This window comes from Carettochelys insculpta, chromosome 8 (assembly GCF_033958435.1).
Source record: "Carettochelys insculpta isolate YL-2023 chromosome 8, ASM3395843v1, whole genome shotgun sequence".
Classification (NCBI taxonomy): domain Eukaryota; kingdom Metazoa; phylum Chordata; order Testudines; family Carettochelyidae; genus Carettochelys; species Carettochelys insculpta.
The window spans coordinates 37,806,501-37,829,149 of record NC_134144.1 but is presented as its reverse complement, the minus strand read 5'-3'; the positions used below and the strand labels follow the sequence as shown (position 1 = coordinate 37,829,149).

The 22,649-nt window shown below is 46.0% G+C and overlaps 1 protein-coding gene across 2 annotated transcripts; it reads left to right on the top strand.

Annotated features, from left to right (window-relative positions):
* Positions 1-4,587: 4,587 nt before the first annotated feature.
* Positions 4,588-22,078, top strand: DHRS9 (dehydrogenase/reductase 9). Of its 2 annotated transcripts, none has more exons than XM_075001607.1 (5): positions 4,588-4,752; positions 10,158-10,506; positions 11,997-12,255; positions 13,106-13,269; positions 14,919-22,078. In XM_075001607.1, the coding sequence occupies exons 2-5, from the start codon at positions 10,182-10,184 to the stop codon at positions 15,143-15,145; spliced, it is 975 nt and encodes a 324-aa protein (XP_074857708.1). In that variant the 5' UTR covers positions 4,588-4,752; positions 10,158-10,181; the 3' UTR covers positions 15,146-22,078. The 2 variants fall into 2 exon arrangements, with proteins under 2 accessions (XP_074857708.1, XP_074857707.1); XM_075001606.1 differs by having other exon boundaries at positions 4,588-4,795.
* Positions 22,079-22,649: the final 571 nt, after the last annotated feature.

The window sequence follows — 22,649 nt, the reverse complement described above, 5'->3', positions numbered from 1 at the left end:
CTTGCCAGTCACTCCAACAAAAGCTGGGCCAATAAAAGATGCCATCTCACCCACTTTGGCATGCACAGACACTGTCTTTACTCAGAAGATCTTTATGATTTTTAATGTTCGTTGGCACTAGCTTTTAAATTAATTAAATGAAAAGAACCAACAATCAATAAAAGGTGGCATAAGAGCATTCATTTTTCTGTGTCATTTCAATGGGATGTTGAGTGGGAAAATAAATGACCCTGTTTTTATTACCGTGCATGTCAAAAAGTTTATTCTCATCTTGCTGCTTCTGAGAACAACATTGATACTTTGAAAATTCTCAGTCTATGGCCTTTGACAAAGATTACATGCTTTCCTTGGGATCTGACTTTCCACGCTGCTGTCTTCTCTTCAATTAATCATCTAGCAATGAAAAGAAATCATCAGGTCACAAATACTGGAGCTGCTGCTGAAAGCTACAGGACGGATGAAATTCCCATTGAGTTTAATAGGAGTATTTGCTAGTGTTAGCAAAAACTGAAAGAAAAGAAAGAAAGAAAGAAAAGTTGTGGGCAAACCACCTGACCATCTTAAAGCAAATATGTTACTGTGACCGTCCCATTTCTGATGATGAGAATGAACATTAAAAAAAAGTAAATAAAATAATATGGCTATTCATATACCAAGAGCCCTGGATATCCACAGAGATCCAGATATATCTGGGGAACATTTCTGTGGCTTGGAGGTGGGTACAAATTTGGTATCCATGCAGGGCTTTACACACTTAGTACTGACATTCTACTCTTACCCTATTGTTTTAGGATATTTCCTCACATACCTGACATTATATACTTTCATAGCTTTCAAAAATGTAAATGTAAATTGTAAGTTATTTAGAAAAAAGGAACAAGAAGATGGGTATATGACTGATCACTTGCAATTACCATTTTAAGACTCTTTCCTAAGACTTCATGAGCAGATCTCATAGAACTGGGTTTCTGTTCAGTTATAAATTCAAAATGCACTTTCCACAAATATCCCTCAATATGCATTTAAATTTATCATTTTTCTTTCCATTGCTATCAGTAAAATTAATCACTACCATACCATAGAAAACAGGTGCAAAGTCTCATGACCTCTTCCTAATACAGAAACCGGTGTGCTACGCTGTTAGCCGGTGGCCGGGTAATGTGCAGTGAGGTACCAACTATGCCCTTGTTACCATCCGAGTCTTTAACTGCTAGAGCACTGGGCTCCTACCACTCTCACTTATGGCCAGGCTGTGGTAACCAAACAGTTAAAGTTCTTTTGATTGTGCCGGCTGTGTTGCAGTGACAAAGAGGAACAGAAGTCAGGCTTAGATCTGAACTAGTTACAAGTTTATTAAGCTACAGTTATAAGCGTGCGGTTAGAAAAGGCTATTGTCTACTTCTTATATGCTAGCAGAGTACAGGTGTTAACAGGTTATGTTACAATCCAATACAACGACATCTTAATACAACAACATCTATCTATAGAGCTCTAATTCGTTAACTGTGTACACCAAAAGGAGACCTTAATGTGGGTACATCTTACCCTCCTTGCGTCTCTCGATACCAGCGTAGCCAAGCCAGGATCGGTCACTCAATTGCGTGGAAAGACGAATACGAGGTTGGGCGTCCCCAGTTGCAGACCTCGGGAAGCAATCGCCTGACCCGACCAGCAGGTAGTTTGTGGGAATGCACACAGAGTCAGAGTGCTGCTGGGCCCATATTTATACCCCTTGGGTCACGTATTCTCTTTCTTATCTATGGTGTCAGATCGTACTGGTCTGTCTTTTGTGATGCCAGTTTTTACAAGGACAATTCTTACTTAATTTGCACTTGTAAGACAGGAGATAAGCAATTTGGGAGTACAGGACATTTTATTACAAGGACGGAGATTTCTCTTCTGGGATAACTGTGTGGATGCATCACTCCATTAATGCCAGCCAAGGGCAGTTCACTGAGGCCCTTCATTGATGGTTAGCCTGCCAGCCCTCTATCTGTGTTTTCAGCTCCTCAGGGTCACGATGAGCCAGCACATCCAAGGCCCCTTTAGGAAGGCATCAAAGACTGTGCTGTTTAACTGCTGTTCAGTGCCCTGTGTGCTCTGAGGCACCTTAGAGGGGAGGCAAAAGCTGGTCTGTAGTGGGGAGATTTTTGTCTGGCTACATACACCCATCCCATTTAACCTGTCAGCCCCAATTGGCTTCCATGACCTTGTTCTCTCCTGATTCTCCTCTGACCTCTTTCACTGAACCATTAGTACGTTCTGTGGAGGATTTTCCTCATCAGTCCTCCAGCTTTCCATGATGGATCCATGTGGCTGTGTCCTTGAGCCCCTCCCCTCTCCCTCTACACCAGCGACCACAAACTCCCAGCCCACAGGCAATCCCCAGCCAGAGCAGTCGCACAGTCAGGAGAACTAGTGGGCTAGGGATGGGAGGAAATGGTTTTATTATCATCCCCCAAGCCCTGCCCCTTGCTGCCACTGCCCTCTCTCCCCCATGGTACTCCATCCCTCAGGGATGCCGCCTTGGGTATTCTGGGGGTGCTGGTGTGGGGTGGTAGCAGTAATCAGGCACTCCCACATGCCCCACAGCAGCAGGCACCACAGGGAAGTGGAGTGGGTATGCTCACTGAGTTTGCTCCACTTCCTAGCTGCTTCTGCTGCTGTGGGGAACGCGGGGAGCCTGACTGCAGCTGCCACACCACGCCAGTCCCCACCATAACCCCAAGGCTGTCTCCCTGGGGACAGGGTATGATGAAGCAAGGTGGCAAGGCAGTGGCAGGAAGGGAGGAAGCTTGGGACATGATGGACAGGCCTTTCTCCCTGGCTCAGCGGTACTCCTGGCCTGTATTGCACAACAGCTTCTGTCACGGATGGCCGGGGGGTGGGGTGTTTCTGACCCCTGCTCTGCACTCTGTATCTGGGTAAGCTCATCTGCAAACACAAATTCAGCTACTATTTCTATTCTCACAGCTCACACACCTCTCTAGACCAGTCTACTTGTAACCAAACTAAATTCCCAGTCTCTGTCTGTGACATCTCATTGTGGACATCCAGCCATCAGCTCCAGCTCAACATGGCTACCACAGAACTCCTAGCCTTTCCCCCCAAGCTCTCTGAACCACCTGCTTTCTCAGTTGGTGTAGACAACACTACATCCTGCCTGTTGCCCAATGCTGTAACCTAAGCTTCAACTCAGACCACTCTCTAGGGTCTCACGTCTGGGATATGTCTAAATCTTGTTGATGCTTTCCACAAAGCGTCACTAAATATAATTATTTCTAACCCTTCATGAAGCTAAAACTTTCATCCTGATGCTCATCATCTCAGGTCTCAGTTACTGCAACATCCTTCTCTCTGGCCTTGACAAACTCAATTTTCCTTGCTTGTGACCATTCAGAACGCTGCCGCCACAGTCATTCTCCTAGCCTGTCAGTTTCCTACAAGTCCCTCTACTGGACTGTCCCCCACTGATGAAATCAAACATACATTGCTTGCTTCCATTTTCAAAGCCCTTTATGGTCTATCCCCACCCTACCTATCATGTCTTATTCACTATCAAGTTTTTAACTGTCCCTTCCTATAAGGCCATGGTGCCAGCCTGCATCTACCACCTGTTAAATTCCATGACAAGCATCTTCGTGCTTCCTCCCCTGCTTAGACTCATGCTTGGGAGCATCACCCCCTAAACCTCTGCAAAGTTACCGCATTTTCCTATTTCAAAACTTGCCGTTGTCAGGGCTAGTATAACACAGCCAGGCTGCAGGTGTACCAAGCTCTCTGTCTATCAAGCTGACTGACTGTCTCTTTGGGTTGTTGGTTTTTTTCTAACCCCGCTTCAGGCTCTCTGTGCCCATCTCTTGTCTCTTAGCTTATGCTTTGACTGAATTTGCCCGTTGGAGCAGGGGCCATTGTCATTCAATCTGCCATGGTGCCTAGCACAATGAGATCCTACTCCACGACTGAGGCATCCAAGTGCTATGTTAAAACAAATCACCATAAATGAACAATCCAACACATGTTTCTGACTGCAAGCAAATGACCAGGGTGAATTTTCATTAGCTGCCCATCTCTAGAATCCAGGAGCTTGGGGAAGCAGGGCGGGGTAGGGCTTTTCCATCCTCCTCCCTGCAGATCAGCTGGGCTTTCAGCTGGTGCAAGGGCAGCAGCACCACTGAAGTTTGGCCCTGGAGGTCCTGGGAAGGCAGCTGGGCCAAATCTGAATGGTACAGTGACTCTACACACCAGGTCACAATGCCCAGAGCAGGAGCAGAGTCCAGCCTTGTGGGACACTGTTGCTGTAGTGTGTACTCACTTTCTAAGCCTTCCACCCCCCACCCCACACCTATGATAACGTTACGGAAGAGCGGGAGGGGCTTGCTTTACTGCTGAGTCCTGAAAGCTCTGTGTGTAGACCTGCAAGAATCCAGTCAAAGAACCGTCGAAGCTGAAATAGCCGCCACCCACGGAATCAATTGCTCCACCCACCTCTCAAGAGTTGTGCTTGTTTACAATAGCAATGAAGTTTTGGTTCATTTCACAGTACACCAGGGAATGATACTACCCAGAACTGGATTCTATGACAAACATGATCTCTGAATAGTGGCCAATCATTAATACGTCTCATTTAACCCTTTAGTTCTCAAGAGCTGCTGTCTGTGAGAAGTGACTTGTGAAACTCATGTGACAATTCTTTTCCTGGTTCAGCAGTACTTCCTCAGTGAGCACATATAGGGGAAGCAGAGAAACAAGGTAACAACTACCTCTTGCAGACCAAAGCTGTCCTAAATCAAGGGTGAGTAACATTTTTCATGTAAGCATTTTATTCGTTCTTCTCAAACTTTTCTTTTGATTAACCTTAGACATAGAGGAAGCAAGGGGAACACTCTCCTGACTTTGATTCGTTGAGGGTTACTAGTATGTATTTCCAGTTTTAGGATATTTTGCCTTTTCCAGTTGGCAGCGAAACACTTTCAGCTGGTTTTGAAATTTTGAGGAACAACAGGATACTTCCTCTCCCACTCATGTGAGTACATGAGAGACAGAGACTTAATCTACTTGCCTGTGCTCCTGCAAAAAGTTGCTCTCAGTTTGGATTAGAGTAACAGTATTTGCAGCACTGCCACAAAATGCAAGATTGTTGAAGCTTGACTATCCACAGAAAATGCTTCAAAGCTCCTGCTGGTTCATGTATAGTACCATGAAAATATAGCTCATCATTTTTTCTTGGTGTTTGTATTGCAAGAGATATTTAGTATTCGCTGTGTCCAAAACACTCATTTTGAGGTTTTGTGGTTTTACTGCTCTCAAAAGGAAATTACATCATCTGTCCTGTGAGATACCACTACATAGTTATCAGTGCATAATTTTGTAGAAGAAAATTAAAACCACCAAGCAGAACTGATGGCAGTAGGTTGCTGCAAGTGAAAAGCTTCTTTGGTGATGAGAACAATTTTTCATTTCATTTAATGAAATCAAATTTTCTTATATTGTTGTGGGGAATAAGTTGAATGGCTATGTTCAGTAGTTATAACCCAGTCACTAAATCTGTGTGCTCCTGTCTTCTGCTTGCGGCTGTCTGCAAAGTAGACCTGTGTCTGTTATCACCAGCAGCTAACGGAGTTACTCCCAAGCCTTGCTCTGAAGAACTCTGTGCTTTTGGCCCAGAAACATCACAGGTTCTATCACAACTGATGACCTAGTACAGTACTCATTATATAAAGCCAGCCTCCTTTCATGTGCTCTCTCCACTGACAAAAAGGCACTTTACAGAGAAATATGATAGTACTGACCACAGCGGTATGACAAATGGACTTTTCCTTTCACAAGAAATTTTGACATTTCAAAATTACTTTCCATTCCAAATGGGAGACAAAAGGCATCCCACTTCACTTAATAGACACTTGCAGAGGCTTATGTTCTCCTCCCTTCCCCCCAACTTGCCTTTCTCCTTCTAGCTTATTTGTTAGTTTTTATTTCCATTTTTCTATCTTTTTTTTTTTACATTCTCTTTCTCTCCATTATCAGTTTTGAGTATTCTCCAGATCTGAAGAAGTGGGTCTGTCCCACAAAAGCACATCACCACATAAATTATGTTTTTTAGTCTTTAAAGTGCTACGTGACTGCTTTTTTGTTTTGGGAACATACAAACAGAGCTACGGCTCTGAAACTATTCAGTCATACCTCAGTTAAACAGCCCTGCAGCCTGATCACCGTAAGCCTGAGTCAGCTGACACAGGTCAGTCTTGGGTGGTTAACTATGGTGTTAACATCTCCTTGGACCTACAGCCCATGGGTCATATCCAGCCTCTGGCTTAATTTGATCTAGACAACAGCAAGTCTCTTCCCCATGGGCCATTAGCTCTGAGTCTTGCCCCCGATCTCATGGGGCTGGTGTTTGAGCACCAGCAGAAAGTCTTCCCCCGCCTCCACCTGTGAGGCAACATCATGGTGCTCGCTGAGTTAAACGTAAATGAGGAGTGTTGTTTTGTTGTGTCTTGCTTTCTATCTTGGGAGCACTGAGAGGAAGTAAGTTGTGGTTTTTTATTTCCTTTGGGTGGCCCCCAGATGATTTTTGTGTGCATGTGTCAATGGACCCTGACTGAAAAATGTTCCATACCCCACCTTAATGTATATATTGTTCACACCTCTGTACGCGGCCAAGCAGCTCCGCACCCATTGGCCTAAATTGACTCTATTTTTTCCAAAGAAGCTGATTAGAATAAAGGTCACAGAAGAAATTATTGTCCAGAGCTATGAGTCAATAGCCCATTCTCACACAAGCAGTGAAAATGCAAATCTTTGTGTATGCTTAAGTTTGCCCCCCCCCCCCCACAGTACTCCTTGTTCTACAGTACAAAGGAAATCCACCTTACCACACTGGAAGGAAACGTTCATCTAGTTCAGTATCCTCTCCCCACAACTGAAATTACAGAGGACAGAACAATTAAGCAAAAAAAAACGAACTAGTACATACATGTATCCTGTTCTGCAACATTTATATGCAACACCTTGCAGTGCAAGAGGCTGCACCCACTTCCACCAAAGCTATTTACATGGAGATGCACACCCACACAATACAGGCCACTCTAGCTATAGGCAAATGATGAAAAAGCCTCAGGCAGCAATTTCTGGGCAGCTCTCTAGGGTGGCATTGTTGGCCCAGCCAGCCTTCCATCAGAACAGAGGCACAGTGGGGCCAAAGGCCAGTGGCATTCCAAGCTGGCTTCCCATCATACCACCACTTGTTTAAATGTTCTGCAGCTACCTTCTGTCCTGATGGAGCAGCAGCTGGGCCAAATCCACTGACCTAGAAGGGGGCCAGCACACTGAAGTTTTGCTTGGAGCATCAGATTGTCATCAACCGCCTCTGGGCAAGCAAGCCCATGGGAGGTAGGAAACCAGGCAAAAGGTCTGAGGTATATGGGTCCTTGTGTTTCAGGCGTAAAGTGCATAAGGAACGCAAACTCCTCCCTCGCACCATATAGAACAACAAAGTAAATGCACGTGTTTTGCTTTTCTAATGCTTGGAGTAGGGGTTGTCTTCTTCCAGATGGAGAGATTGGCCTGAGTGAATGTGTGGTAGGGTAGGTGCACACAGCAGCCTTATTTCAAAATAAGCTAGTCCCGAAGACCTATTCCAAAATAGCTTATTTTGAAATAATATAACAACACACAAAGACTGTGGCCACACTAGCCCCCTCCTTTCAGAAGGGACATGGTAATGAGGGATTTCGGAAGATGCTAATGAGGTACCGCCATGAATATGCAGCACCTCATTGGCATAATGGCAGCTGCACGTGATTTGAAGAAGGGGCTTTCAAAGTCAGGGGGTCCTTTTGAAAGGTCCCTGGCTATGCAGGTGTTATGCATTTCGAAAGGTGCACTTTTGAATCTCATGCAGCCACCATTATGCTAATGAGGTGCTGCATATTCATGGCAGCGCCTCATTAGCATCTTCCGAAATCCCTCATTACCATGTCCCTTTTGAAAGGCGGGGACTAGTGTGGCCACAGCCAAAATGCATTTCAAAACAGCATGTACCTGTTTTGAAATACAGCATCTATGCACATAAGCTGTGTCTATACTACAAAGTCTGTCAAGAGAAGAGGCCTTTTGTTGACAAAACTAGGAATAACATCCACGCTACAAATGCATTCTGTCTAGAATCTGTTGCCAGAATGCAATCTTTTCCCCAGCAGAGTTATGTCTTGAAAGTTTGAGGCATAGCACCTCTGTAGACAGATCCTGTCAACAGAAAAATAGTGTAGACACTCCGGGGGGCCCTTTGTTGACAGAGAGGGCTTCCAGTTCACTAGGCTGCCCTGCTTGCAGAGCTTCCAGTTGGCTGTTCTGTCAACAAAGGGCTGGGCAGGCTGGCCGCTGTCTGTCAACAGAGGGCGTCGACAGGGGGAACCCCTGTTAAGTGTGGACGTGTTTTGTAGACAGAGGTTTGGTCAGGAAATATCTGTTGACAGTGACTTCTATAGTCACTATAGTCTAGATATGGTCTCTATATCTGTTGACAGACATCACTATAGAGCCTATTTTGAAGTAGAACCATTGGACACACTATGGTTTATTTCAAAATAGGCTCTATTCCCTCTCTTAACAGCACCTATTTCAAAATAGGGACTATTCCTTGTAGAATGAGGTTTACCAATTTTGAAATAAGCCAACCACTATTTTGAAATTATTTTGAACAGCAGTTGCTGTTATTTCAAAATACCTTTGCTGTGTAGCTCTACCCTTAAGCTGGGTCTACACTACAGAGTTCTGTTGACAGAAGAGGCCTTTTTTCACGCAGAGTTTTCACAGCAGAGTTCCGTCTTGACCATACAAGGCACACTGCCTCTGTCGACAAAACGATAGCGTAGACACTTCGGGGGGCCCTCTGTTGACAGACAGGGCTTCAGGTTCACTGTGCAGCCCTGTTTGCAGAGCTTCCAGTGGAGTGTTCTGTCAACAGAGGGCTGGCCAGTCTGGTTGCTCTCTGTCGACAGAGGGCATTGACGCGGGGGTGGGGACCTGTATTAGGCGTGGACGTGTTCTGTAGACAGAGGCTCTGTCGGGAAATACCCGTTGACAGTGACTTCTGTCGACAGAACTCTGTAATATTGACACAGCTTTAGAGTCCAGTTGTGAATCCATAGGAGCAATGCTGGTGGAGCATCCTCCAGAAATGCTTCCTCCCAGTAATCAGCATATGTGTGATTATAATTACTGGGGCAGGGCCAGGTCAGAAGGCTCCTTCAGAGGGGGAGAAAGGCAGCTCAAAACAGGCAGAAGGGCCTGCTAAGTAGAAGCAGGGCAATTTCAAGCAACGGGGTGGGAGCTGGCTCAGCCAAACTGGGGCCAGCTGACTCCACCACTGGATTGATAAGAGGCCTTTAAAAACCCTCCATATTTGGAAGCACGGAGGAGAGAGGTCCAGGACTGGAGGAGAGGGGGAGGAAAGTCAAACTTGGAGACCTTAAAAGTGAGGAAAAGGCAGACCAGCTTTGGGCCAGGACAGCAGAGGAGGGAGCCCCGGGAGCAGTGGCCAGGATCCCTGCCCTGGAGACCTATTGCAAGCCCCAGCCCCTGGGTGAAAAGGGATGAGAGACTGGAAAGACTGAAGAGACTAAACTGAACCGTGGTCTCAGTAAGAAAGGCCCTTGCCACGTGATCTACTTATTTTACTTGTAGTACTGTAGTACATAGGAGCTCTAGTGAGAGAGCAGGAGGTGCTGTGCTGGTCTGCTCCTTTCCATGATGGCCTTGCCCATATGTTTGGGCAGGCGAAGAGAGGAAGTTTGGGGGTGGCTTTTGCAGCTGAACCCCAGTTCCAAACAGACCTTGTGCTTCCTGTTTTGTCAGTCTCTTTCCACACAGACGTTATTTGTGCTGCCTTTCTCCAGACTCTTTACATCTCAGCACTGCTTTTTGAAGGTGAGGCTATGAAAAGCAAATGGTATGTCCAAGTGACCTTTTAGTCTGTAGAATCTCATCTTAAATGCTTTCCCATAATAGCTTTGGTTCTCATCTTAACACAAGCAAGAATTCTACACGTGCAGGACACTGAGGCAGCCACTTCATGGAGCAGTGTCTTCTCTTGTTTAAATGGCATCAGAAGAAAAGTGGGGGAAGCCTCTCTTCATTGGTTCTCTCTATTTCAGGAGAAAAGGGACCAGACGTCTTTAATGAAAATGTTTATCTACATAGTCATATTTTCAGCCATCTTCTATTTGTGGTGGACATGGAGGGCACGAGATGGGCAGAAGATTAGAGATCTCACAGACAAATATATATTCATCACTGGGTGTGACTCAGGATTTGGAAATCTGGCAGCAAGGACTTTTGATCAGAAAGGGTTTCGAGTTCTTGCTAGTTGTCTGAGTCAAGCGGGAGCACTGGAGCTAAAAGCGGCAACCTCAGAGCGGCTCCAAACAGTGCTGCTGGATGTGACTAATCCAGACAATGTGAAGAAGGTGGCTGAGTGGATTAAAGCCGAAGTGGGGTCAGCAGGTGAGTGGCAGGAGATTTGTATTCTTTCCTATGCAGCCCCACCCCCTAGGTTTTGGCTCAGACCTCCTCCTCTTGGATGCTTGCATCTTGGAATGACTGGCTTCTCCCGCCTCAAATGGGCTTGGTCCTGAGTTCTTTTTAGTGATGCCTGGCGTCTCCACCCAAGGGAACTCCTCACTGTGCCTGTGACACAAGACTGCTGTCCCTGGAGAACACTAACACCCAGTACAGAAATTACACATCCAAAAATAATACAGTAAGCCCCAGAGTTACATGTGGGTTGTGCGTGTCTCGGGTTAATGCGACTGCCACCCCGGACAGGAGCAGAAAATTACTGCTGTGAGGCAGCAGCCGTGAGTTGGGCTGCCATCCCCAACAGGAGCAGGGAAACCGCTCCTGTCAGGGGCAGCAGCCTGATTCTTGCTGTGCCTGACAGCAGCAGTTTCCTGACAGGAGTGGTTTCCCAGTCACCAGAGTGGCTCCCACCTGATTCCCAGCCACTTGCAGGACCCAGGAAACCAGCTGGTCTGTTTCCCGGGTCCCGCAAGTGGCAAGCGGCAGGGAGACGGGAACCAGGCTGCCCCTGCTGGGCTGGACAGTTTCCCAGCTCCTGCAAGCCCAGGGGAGCTGGCAACCAGGGTGCAGACTGGTTCCCATCTCCCTTCAACTTGCACAAAAATTCGAGTTATGTGGGGGGTTGCAGAAACGCAGCCCCCTGTGTTACTCGAGGGTTTACTGTATTGTGCTCTCAGCTCTTTTCAACAGATTGATTTGAATTTCAGTGACAAATTCAGGTTTCTTTACATTATCCAAATTGGCTTCCTGATATGCTGGAAATTTTATTTATAGCTGTATCAGAAATATTGCAGGTCCTTGGTTTCTACTACCTCACTGCCCCCATATTTAAAAGCCTCCATATGTCCCACCATCCGAAGGTCATTCAAGGAAAATGTTACCACAGTCGTGAAGTGGCCTGAAAAGGATGGTGGTGAAATGCAAGCACCAGGTGAACTGAAGAAGGCTGAGGGAGATATGAAGTTACAAGCTGAATCTCTCTAGTCTGGCACTCTCTCGTCCAGCAACATCCCTAATCCAGTGTGATATAAGTTAGCCAGACGACCCCTTATAATAGGTGTGGCCAAGTTTCCTGTGGTCCTGTAAAGTTTGTTTACAGCCACCAGTCCTGGCTCTCAGGGTTCTGTGCTGCTATTTAGTTGTAATTTACCCATAAATGTCTTCTAAGAGCCCCTTAAGCAGTGGATGTGTTGGCAGTGCTTCTAAATAATATTGGCCTTCTGCGGTCCAGCAAATTCTCCCATCCAGCACCAGTCAGGTCCCTAGGGCACCAGACGAACGAGGTTTAACCTGCTCTCAAACAGATCTTGGTGCATTTTCAGCTGGTTTGTCTCCTCTTCATGTGACGCAGGGGTGGATATTTGCTTCCTAAATGTCTACTTTAATTTTTTCTTGGTTTTTTTTTTTCTCTGCAGGTCTCTGGGGGCTGGTCAACAATGCAGGGATTATGGGACCCTGCATGCCAACAGACTGGTTGACTATTGAGCACTTCAGAGCACCAATTGAAGTTAATTTAATTGGCCTCATAAATGTTACACTACATTTGCTTCCCTTGATAAAAAAGGCCAGAGGGAGACTAGTAAACATATCCAGCAGTGGAGGTCGCCTGGCTGTGTCTGGGGGTGGCTATTTTCCTTCCAAGTTCGGGGTAGAAGGATTTAATGACAGTTTAAGGTACAGTAATGTTAATTCCAAGGAAATGATTTGTTTTCAATAAGGCTGAGAGACTCAATAGTGAACTAGAACCCAACAGAAGGGTGACTGTCATTTTAATGCTAGCTGGGGAAATCTAACTAAAAATTAAGAGATCTTGCTAATTTTGATTCTCATTTACATGGCTGCAGTACACAAGGCAATTGGCATCGTTTAAAATCCAAGGTCACTTATAAAGCTTAGGCAGCCCTAGAATCACCATCCCAATGAAACATCTGCCAGATAGTTGGTTATGATTAACATCATCCTAACAAAGTCGGATTGCAACTATTTCTTCTTCCCCAAGCCTCTTCAACAAAGCACATGTGCTTATCTCAGTCATTTAACCATGAGTTTTTGAAGGTTGGGGAACTTTTTCTGGGGGAGGTTTTTGTCAAACAAGGAACAGAAAGATATCCCAGAATAACTAGACTAAGAGCAGAACTTCATGTAATAGACAGTCTTATAGATGGATGAAACAACTCAGATAAAAGAAGGAATTACCCATATTTTTGTGTAAAACTAAAACAAAAGGCAACTATTGATGTTTTAAATGCATGTAGATAGATAGATAGATAGATAGACGTGTTCATTTTACTGCTCCTTTATGCATCGGTAAAAAGGACTTCAGATAAATAAAGCAGTGGCTACTTCCAAGAGCCATCTACACACTGCCCCCTCTTCAGCTAACACTTACAATTTGATCTTGGCCTTCCCAATATGCACAATGAGCTGCACAGATGGGAAAATAACATAAGGCAGATATAAATACATCAGCTAGTATCAATGCTGTCTAAAATAGCAATGACATCCTTAACTGCTCTTTCTGCAGACGGGACATGAAAGCTTTCGGTGTTGAGGTTTCTTGCATTGAACCTGGGCTGTTCAAAACTGCACTATCTGATCAAAAAAAGATCTTCCAGGAAAGGGAAGCCATTTGGAATCAACTTTCTCCTGCCATTAGAAAACAATATGGAGAGCAGTATCTCTACAAAGGTGAGGAATTGCCTGATTATTTTGAATTGAAGGCTTCAGGGCATTTGGCAGTGTCAGGATCCTTGGAAAATGGCCCAGACTTTGCTGATTTACAGTGCACCTCTTTTCTTCTGGAATGTGATGTAGAAATGAAAGCTTAAAATGCTAGCTGTCCTAGAGCAGGGCTGTGCACAAAATAAGCATTACTTGGTTCCTTCTGCCTGTGATACTTCCTTACCACTTGATCTGAGATGTGAATGTTCATTGTGACAGGTGACCCTAAAACAAACAAGTAGACAATATGCACAGCCTTTTGACCCAAAGAGGAAAGTCAAAACCAACGTGCAGGTAGGAACAAGGGGGGGTGGGAGGTGCTCTCCGCACCGCTACCAGTTTTTGGTCGTTCAAATGCCATTCTGGCAATAGGCTCTGCCTGGATATCTCCTGTATCAGCACAAAGTTCACTGCAGGATCAGCTCCTCTGCTACATTATAGCTGAACCCAGCGTGAAATGGGCTCTGCTTATTCAATGACTCTTGCAAGTTCCTTACACCCGCCTCCCCTAGTTCCTTTCTCTCCAGTAGCCTTTTTTTTTAGATTGTCCCACCCTAGAGACCCAGATTCACTGCTGGCATCAGCAAGTGTGATGCCTCTGAAGTCAGTGCAGCTGCAGCCATTTGCCTGCGCACTGAATATGGCGCAAAGCACGCCTATGTCCCCTTCAGTTCTACTCTTGTATCCTCCGTCCTCTGACCAAATAACTATTTGACATTCCTCAGCAAGTACAAGCCGGGTTCTGTCACCCTTGCTCAGGTCTCATAGACCCTTATTCGTCAAGTGAAATCAATAAGATTACTCAGAGGGCAAATTACAACTTCACTTGGATAAGGATGGCCAGGCTTGGCCCTTCATGCCGCCTGCTTTTCCTCCTTGTCTTGAAGACAACAGCAAGTGCCACTTAGCTGAGCCATGCCAGAACTGAAAACTGAAGTTCTTCTTTTCTTCTTCTTAAACCCTTGGGCTGGGTCTACACGTGCCCCTTCTTTACGAAAGGGGCATGTTAACGAGCAGGTTTGAAATATGCTAATGAGGCGCTGCAATGAATATGCAGCGCCTCATTAGCATAATGGCGGCCATGGTGATTCAAAAGTGCGGCTTTTCGAATCTCGTGCCACCCATGGAGATGGGACCTTCCGAAAGGACCCCCCCCACCAGTTTTTGAAAGCCCTTCTTCCTATCTGGTGATCGGAAAGAGGGCTTTTGAAAACTGGTGGGGGGGGAGCCTTTCGGAAGGTCCTGTCTCCACAGGCACCACGCGATTCGAAAAGCCGCACTTTCGAATCACCGCGGCCACCATTACACTAATGAGGTGCTGCATATTCATTGCAGCGCCTCATTAGCATCTTTCAAACCTGTTCATTAACATGCCCCTTTCGAAAGGAAAGGGCACGTGTAGACCCAGCCTTGTAGTCCAGGTCTCCTCCACTTCACTCCGTCTCGGGACAAAGCTTCTAGCTGGCCCCTGGAGTACCCCATTTGGTGTTCTTTATTTCCAATAGGTCAGAACTGAAGTAAACATTCCCAAAATGCACGTTGAGGAAATGGGAGAGCATTTGTTTTCTTTTTTAGATCCTGTCACTAAGATGAAGCCTGCTTTGATTTTTCTGCAGATATGGCCCAGAAAGAAAAGCTGGTTCGGAGGATTCAGAACACAGACTTGTCACCGGTTGTGAAATGCATGGACCATGCTCTAACAAGCATTCATCCTCGCTCACGTTACATTGCTGGCTGGGATGCTAAGGTTCTTTGGATCCCCCTTTCCCACATGCCCGCAGCAATACAGGACTATCTACTCCTGAGATACAAAACACAGTTGGCTGACCCAACTGCAGGGTGAATTCTCTACCTTTCTCATTCGTTCCCACTGAAATGGGAACAGCCCAGCTGGCAGAGTCATCTGTTGATTGAACCTCTCTGATCTGGAATTCTCTCATCCAGTAACATCAGTAAACCAGCATGATTGTAGTTAGCTGGGCGACTACTTATCATGGGTGCGGCCAAGTTTCCTATGGTCCCATGAAGTTTGTGTCCAGCCACCAGTCCTGTTTCTCAGTGTTCTGTGCTGTTATTTAACTGTAATTTACCCCTAGCTGTCTTCTAAGAGCCCAATAAACAGTGGAAGTGCCACTAGATAATACTGACCTCTTGTGATCTGGCAAATTCTCTCATCCAGCACTGGTCAGGTCCCATGGGTGCTGGATTAAAGAGGTTCAGTCTATAGAGCCAGCCCCTTATTTTAGCCCTGTCCCTGCTCATCGAAACTGAGCCTACTACCTATTTTTTGTATGTCTAGCAGCTTTCAGAGGGCTTATTTCTCATATGTGTGACACATATTATAGTTATAACCTTGATCTTAGTTATAAACCAGGCCTCTTTTCAAAAACTCAGCGGAACAGGGAAATGTTGCAAAGAAGTAACTGATCCTGCATTTGTCATCTAGCTTTAACTGCCTGAAGTGTTATAAACTGAGCCAAAAACACCAGCTACGCCCCCTACAGTATTTGTTCTTTGTTCTCGAAAACAGGAACTAGAGTGCTCACAATGGCCCATGCTCTGAGATGGGGCCCTTGCTCTTTGGAGGCTCACCTTATGAAACCTTAAAGATGTCAGATTTGCAGTAAGTGCTGAACAGCCACGTACTGAATTGGGGCACTCGGTAACTTTTGAAAAATGTAGGCTTCCGTGTTTAGATTAAATGATTGCCAAGCTAAGAGACAATACCCTTGGTTTTGCAAAGTGCTGAGTGAGTGACTCCTCCAAGGAGGCTTTAATTTGTGTTAAAGGTCATGAGAAGTGAGTGCAAGGCAGGGGGTACTCAGTATTTTGCAGGATTAGACACCTATTGAATTAGCCATGACCAGAGTGCGCCAGCAACACACAAAACTCACCTCACTCATAACTGTTCAGTGGTTTACCCCAGAAGTGATTTCCCCACTGGGTGGAAAAGTGACCAGTGTCAAAATCTCTTTCCTTGGCCTGGTAAGTTAATTGTGACATGACTTGGCTAAACATTAAGCTATCCTGTGCCTGTCTAAACGTTTCTGGTTTTCAATTGAACTTCTCTGCAGCTTGCAAGATATCAATCTGCCTTCTGCCCACAGCTTACTCTTATGTTGGAGTTAATTAACATTTTGCAAGAACAGAATTGTATAGCAGTTAGTCCCTATAGGAATAGGTTTGAGGTGCTGTACCTACGTACTGCAGTGAGTATTAGTAGCTCATTAATAAATATTTGTGCTCCTGAAAAGCAAAGGGCCAGAGTGGTGGAAAAGCAAATGCTTTATCCAAACCATACGACAGAGAGCTGCATTGTGAGCATCCACAGCCTGACACCTCAGTAACCTTAGCCTTGGCCTGGAGGAGCTGCAGTTGATCTCTAGCTAAGGCTGTGGGCAGAAAGCTGAGGCTAGAGATCAACCGTTCCTTATGTTAGCCAAGTCTTTGGCCTCTGCAGAACTGCAGGCACCAAGAGACTGTGTTTATGTGAGCCTTGTCCTCAGATCTGAATTGCGAATTCAGGTCTCCTCAGTGATGTGAATCTACGGGTCTATTTGCAGACATGAAAGGAAAGTATTTTATTGTACAATACCACTTGGGTCGATAGAATTTATGTTGCTCGGGGGGGGTTGAAAAAGCCACCCCCTGAATGATGCAAGTTACAGCAACCTAAGCAAGGTCCACACTTGTGCTATGTCAGCAGGAGGTGGAGTAATTAAGCCAATGTAAGAGAGCTCTCCCGTCAGCACGAAGTGTCTTCATCAGACATGCTACAACAGCTGTGCCAACATAGTGTTCCTAGTCTAGACTAGTCCTGGGCCAACCAGACTCAGGCACTTAGGGTGATTAAGGAAACAGAGAAAATGAGCCATATCTAACCAATAGAATAAACCAGAATACAGTAATGCCACTTGCCAACTTGCCCAGATCTTCATTATTTATATCGCAAACTGCACCTGAGTTTGTGTCAGTGCCTTCAGAAGCTCATTCATACAGTCACTCACCATGGTATCAGAGATCTATGAAGTGGGAGAGCAAGCATAAGGAATAAAGAGTTGGGGGGAGTGACTAAGATGACCCTAACTGTGCCTGAGGTGAAATGGTTATATGAACAGTTGGCTCATCCCCAAACATATTGTATTACATCATATAAAGGGCCTGAATCTGCTGTCAGCAACATCACTGTAACAAACATTTACTCCAGTGTCAACGGGAATAGTATGTGGCCAATGATCTACTGGAGATACACAAGCCAAAGTGCCTTTCTCTGCTGCTGTAAAAAAAATATTACTAAAAAAAGAGCTGAAAATATGACAGTGTCTGGAAGTAAAACAGATGCTTTCTGCTTCTGGTTGAAGGTCTGTATTCCCTGTAACGTCACTGGTATTCCAGGGATATAACAGCAGAATTTTTCCCAGTGACAGTGTGACTTTTCCTACGACAATCTTCCAGACATTCGATCTCATGTAGCCTTATGAGCAACTGGTCTCCAACTCTATGCTAATCCAATTGCCAGAATCATTTTTAACAGTCTGCTCTTCTGCTTGAAATGGAATGAGTAACCTATGTCCTATACTCTGGACTATTACCTCACTTGGGCTACAGCTACCCTATGAGATAAATGAAAGTTTATTAAAATCAATTTTATAATGCCAGCTTTTTTAATTCGATTTTGAGTGTCCTCACTTTCCACAGGCTCCCAATAAATTCAACATACTGCTTCCACATCCAAATATCAACTGTTACGGCAGTGCATTGTGGGAACCTATCCCACAGTTCCCTCAGCCCCACATTCTGATCCAGGAGCCAGGTGCAGCAGTGAGGTCAGTTTCCTTGGTCCTGCAGCTTGGGAGACCAGGGAAACTGACAGCGCAGCAGCTCTGGTCAGTTTTCTGGCACCCACTAGTACAGTAAACCGTCCATTTCATGGACTAATGGCAGGGAAGGGCTGTCTGTTCTTCCCGGTAGTCTGTTAAATGCGAGTATTTATTCTCCCTCCCTGCAGGCTCCCTCAGCCCCATTCTCACTCTAACTTCCCTCAAAAAAACAACTTCCCCAAAACAACCCCCGCCCCAAAACACCCAAAAATATCCCCCACCCACACACAAAAAAACCCAAACCTCTGCCACTCACCAGCTCCGGTGGAAGAGCCGCTGGAGCCTGCTGGCTGGGGGTGCCATGTCACAGGTGGCCAAGGGCATCTACAGGGTAGGCACCTGCCCATTGACCTCTGGCCCCACGTGGCTGGAACCACCTGGCTGTGGGATACATGGCCCTGGGGCACCTGGCCACGTGGCAGGAGCTGCCTGCAACTCGCGTGGTCAGAGCCGCATGACCACAGGATGCCTGGCCCCACATGGCTGGAGCTGCCTGACCATGGGGTGCCTGGCCCTGTGTGGCTTGAGCCACCTGGCTGGAGCCTCATGGCCAGAGCTGGAAGCCAGGTGCAGCAGTGCTGTCAGTTTCCCAGGTCCTCACAGCTTGGGGGCCTGGGAAACTGACAGAGCAGCACCCTTGGCCAGTTTCCCGGCTCCCACTAGTAGAAGGGAGCTGGGAGCCAGGTGCAGCAGCACTGTAAGTTTCCTGGGTCCCCGCAGCTTCAGGGACCTGGGAAATTGACTGTGCAAGCAGCCCTGGTCAATTTCCTGACTCCTGCTAGTAAGACATGGCACTTCCACACTAGCCTTTATTCAACATTTTAAACTCGAGAGTGACACTATACCCCTCCCTTAACATCAACATTTTGTTATTGATATCAGGGCAGACTAAATTGATCTAGTGGCATTTATAATGAAAACAGTGACGTTTTATTGTCGTGCTAACAGCTTTAAATTCTATTTTATCTCGTAGTGTAGACACAGCCTTGTAATAGTAAATGATTCAGAGAATACTTCATTTAAAATTTCCCTTTAATCAGTTTCTTACTGTTTCAGTACGCTTTTCTGCTAGCTCCTTTTTTCAATATATTTACTAAATCTAATAAATTGATTGGTTATTGTGTAAAATCAGTGGTCCTTCCTCCCTGCAAAAGTTATTTCTGGGATGAGGCTGAATAATTTGTGGGTAGCTAAAGAGCTCTTTCTCGGGCTGGCATTCAGACTACTACATTATGCAATACCTAAACCATTAAATTATCTGTTTACCTCATTGTACATTAGCTTAAAGTGCTGGGGTATTTGAGCACAATTAAAGGCATTTTTGCCTACCAAAGCCTGTGTCAAGGATGTTCCCAATCCCCATTGTCTCTAAATCTGCATAGTAGTATTAAAACACTTAAGGGTACTCAGCTAATTAGTATTGTCTGTGGCCTGCATCATGTTGTGGATATAACGTAAACTGGAGTCTTCCATTCTAACAGAAAAGGAAAATAGATGAATGGGAGAATTCAGAAACATGAAACCAACAAAACACAAGCTAAACCTATTTATTGAGGGTCTGCCTGTGACACCTTGCAACAAACCCTGTTGTCAACTTTGTCCACAGATTTATTCTGGAGATACAATCACTGGACCTGACCATGTTAATTACAAGATCAAGGGCTCATTCTCATGTACCTCAACCAATATTATATATGCCATTATGTGCCAGCAATGCCCCTCCATTATGTACGTTGGACGAACTAGGCAAACACTTTGCCAAAGACTGAATGGACACAGAGCAGACAGCAGGAATCTCAGTACACATAACCTGTCAGTGAGCATTTCAGTGGAGTGGGCCATTCTGTTAAAGACCTGAGAATATGCATCCTATAACAAAGAGCCTGTTTCTGATTGCAAAGCCAACACCGTGTTCCCTGGTCTCTTCTGGAGGCTTCCCATGCCAGAAGAAGGAAAAGTCCTTCTCCCTGAGATATCTAGAGGACGACAGCCTTGTTTCCTGGAGGGCCACGATGTCCATCTGCAGTCTTCTCAGCTGGTTGTTAATCATTGCTGTCTTCCGGGGGTTACTAATGCTCTGTAGGTCTTCTGTAAGGCCCGGAGTCATGGTCTTTACATTCCATGTGCCCAGCCTGAAGGCTGGATTATTTTGTTGCTTGTTTGTTTTGCCTGGTGTAAGGTTAATGATCCACCTGCCGGTGATTTCCTAAGCCCCACACACCCAGTGGAGCAAGTGGACTGTGGCGAGGCAGCACCTACTTGGCTGGGGGCTGCCCAGCTTGAGGCAGGCAGTAGCTGCCCAGTGAGATCTGAAGACCTCTCCCACCATCAGAAGCAACCCCTGGCGCTTCACTCTACGCCAATCAAGTGCAGTGGCTTAATACTGGTAACTGCTGCTTCCCATGTTGTGTCACCGCTCAGAAAGCGATGCCAGAGTGTCCTCTCCAGGGCGCAGGCCTGGGCAAGTAAGTTTGAAGAACCAGCTGATGCCCAGCAGCAGGTTCCCCCTCTCCACACCACTGATGTAATCCAAGGGAAAGGCAGAAGCCAGTACAGCTTGGCACCAGTGTCATCGCAGGAGCTGCCAGAGTGAGATTGAGCACAACCTCAAACTGCCTTAGGGGCTCCATCTCCAGATTTTTCCTCGGGGTTTACTCCCGAAGCCTTTCCCATTACTATGTATCGCCGCAAGGCAGCGGAGGTTTTAAATCAGAGTTTCTTTCTCCTAGGTGGGTGGCTTCCCAAGCTGACAATCCCCATCTGCCCAAAGCAGCTGGTTTTAAGGCGCCAGTCACCCGCCTTCGCCCCTTCTCCTTATTGAGGATGCGAGTGACGTATGAATAAATTTGAATATTGATTAGGTCAAGTCAATCACACCAGAGCAATGGACTGGACTAAAACTGAGTCCTTACCAATGCTCCCAGGATTTTACCCCGCGACCCTGCTCGCCGTCTACGGTGGGTCTAATCACAACAGGGTTTCAGGGTGTGTGAACTGTGCTGCTGCGGTGTGTTTACCCAAGGAAGAAAATACAAACAAGATGTCAGGTTCAAACAGGGGGATAGGGTTTATTTTATAACTTAAAAGTATGAATTTTGGTAAGCTAAGTTGCACAAAATGTGTAAGCCTTTGTTTTTGTGGAATAGACACAGGACTTGAATACTATGGGTTACAGCCTTAAACAATAGGTAACTGCTGTAACAGCACTGCTATCTAATCCCTTAGCTACTTACTGTGCTTCTGGGACGGACCGTGCAGCCTTTGATGCGTGCTGTAAAATGGAAAGATTAACTTCAGAGCTGAGTTGTATTTATTTATTTATTCCTGGATCTTCCTGAGGTTCACCAGGTCGCTCAACCCTTGGCCGACTACCGCGGGGAGCAGATCTTACTTAGAAAAAGAATTTGCCTGCGCTAAGCTAGGTCAATTCTCTAGTTAAATGGGTTGCCCTGCTGGCCAAGCAGGGGAGAGCCCAGTATATGCGGGGTTTCCTTCTGAGAGGTCTTCCCCTTAGTTAAGTGGAGGGGTTTTCCTAGTTAAAGGTTATCCCCCCAAAAAATAGTACTGCCTATTTCGACCACCTTGTTATGGTGGCCCTTTATTGCAGAACCTTGATTACCCTTAAAGGGTTACTAAGGACACCAGGGTTTTCCCTTTATAGGGTTATCCCTGACCGCTCTACCCTCTTAAATAGGGGGGAGCTTATAGCTCTGGATTATAATAACAAAGCAGTTTACCTAACTACCCTCCTGTGTGCATGCAATAGTTTTAGGCTAGACCAATAGCATTGGCCCCCTGTGCCTTTACAGAAAGACAAGGAATACAAAATATAAGGCGCTGATCATGGACTTGGGGAAGTCCCAATCCACCCTCTATTACAAAACTGTATAAAAACATTAACTGCTCACCTAATTATTTAACCCTAAACCCAGACCATAAATACCTCCTTATTCCTGCTCTGTGATCCAGGCGCTGGGCCTGTAGTTCTCTTCGAGCTAGGAAGTTATGACCCCCACGGCGCGCTTGTACGGCAGCCGCGTCAGGTCAGATAGTAAAGGAGGAAGAAAAAGAGAGCCAGGAGGAAAAACCGGCTTGGTTAACAAAAACCTCCTGTGTTTTAGGAACGACCGTGATATTTCAGACACCGGCCTGAGCTAGGGTCGGTGACTGGAAGGGCAGGGTCGCTGCTGCGGTTTCCCCGTGCAGTGCACCGTTGCTTAGGCGGTGCAGTCTGCCGGGCAAACCCTCTGGATAAAAGAACCGGAGCCTTACTAGTGATTTAGCTCTATGGAGGCTGGAGCTCTTCTGTTCTTCGACGGCCCACGGCGGCTAGAGAGCGATGACTGACACGCAGGTCAGCTTCGGCTCTTCCGCCAGCGATGTTCGGCTACAGGCTCAGTCCAGCTCTTAGCTCAGTCCTTCTGTAGTCTTCTTTCTTCTTCTGCTCCCCTCCAAGGTCTGGTCCGG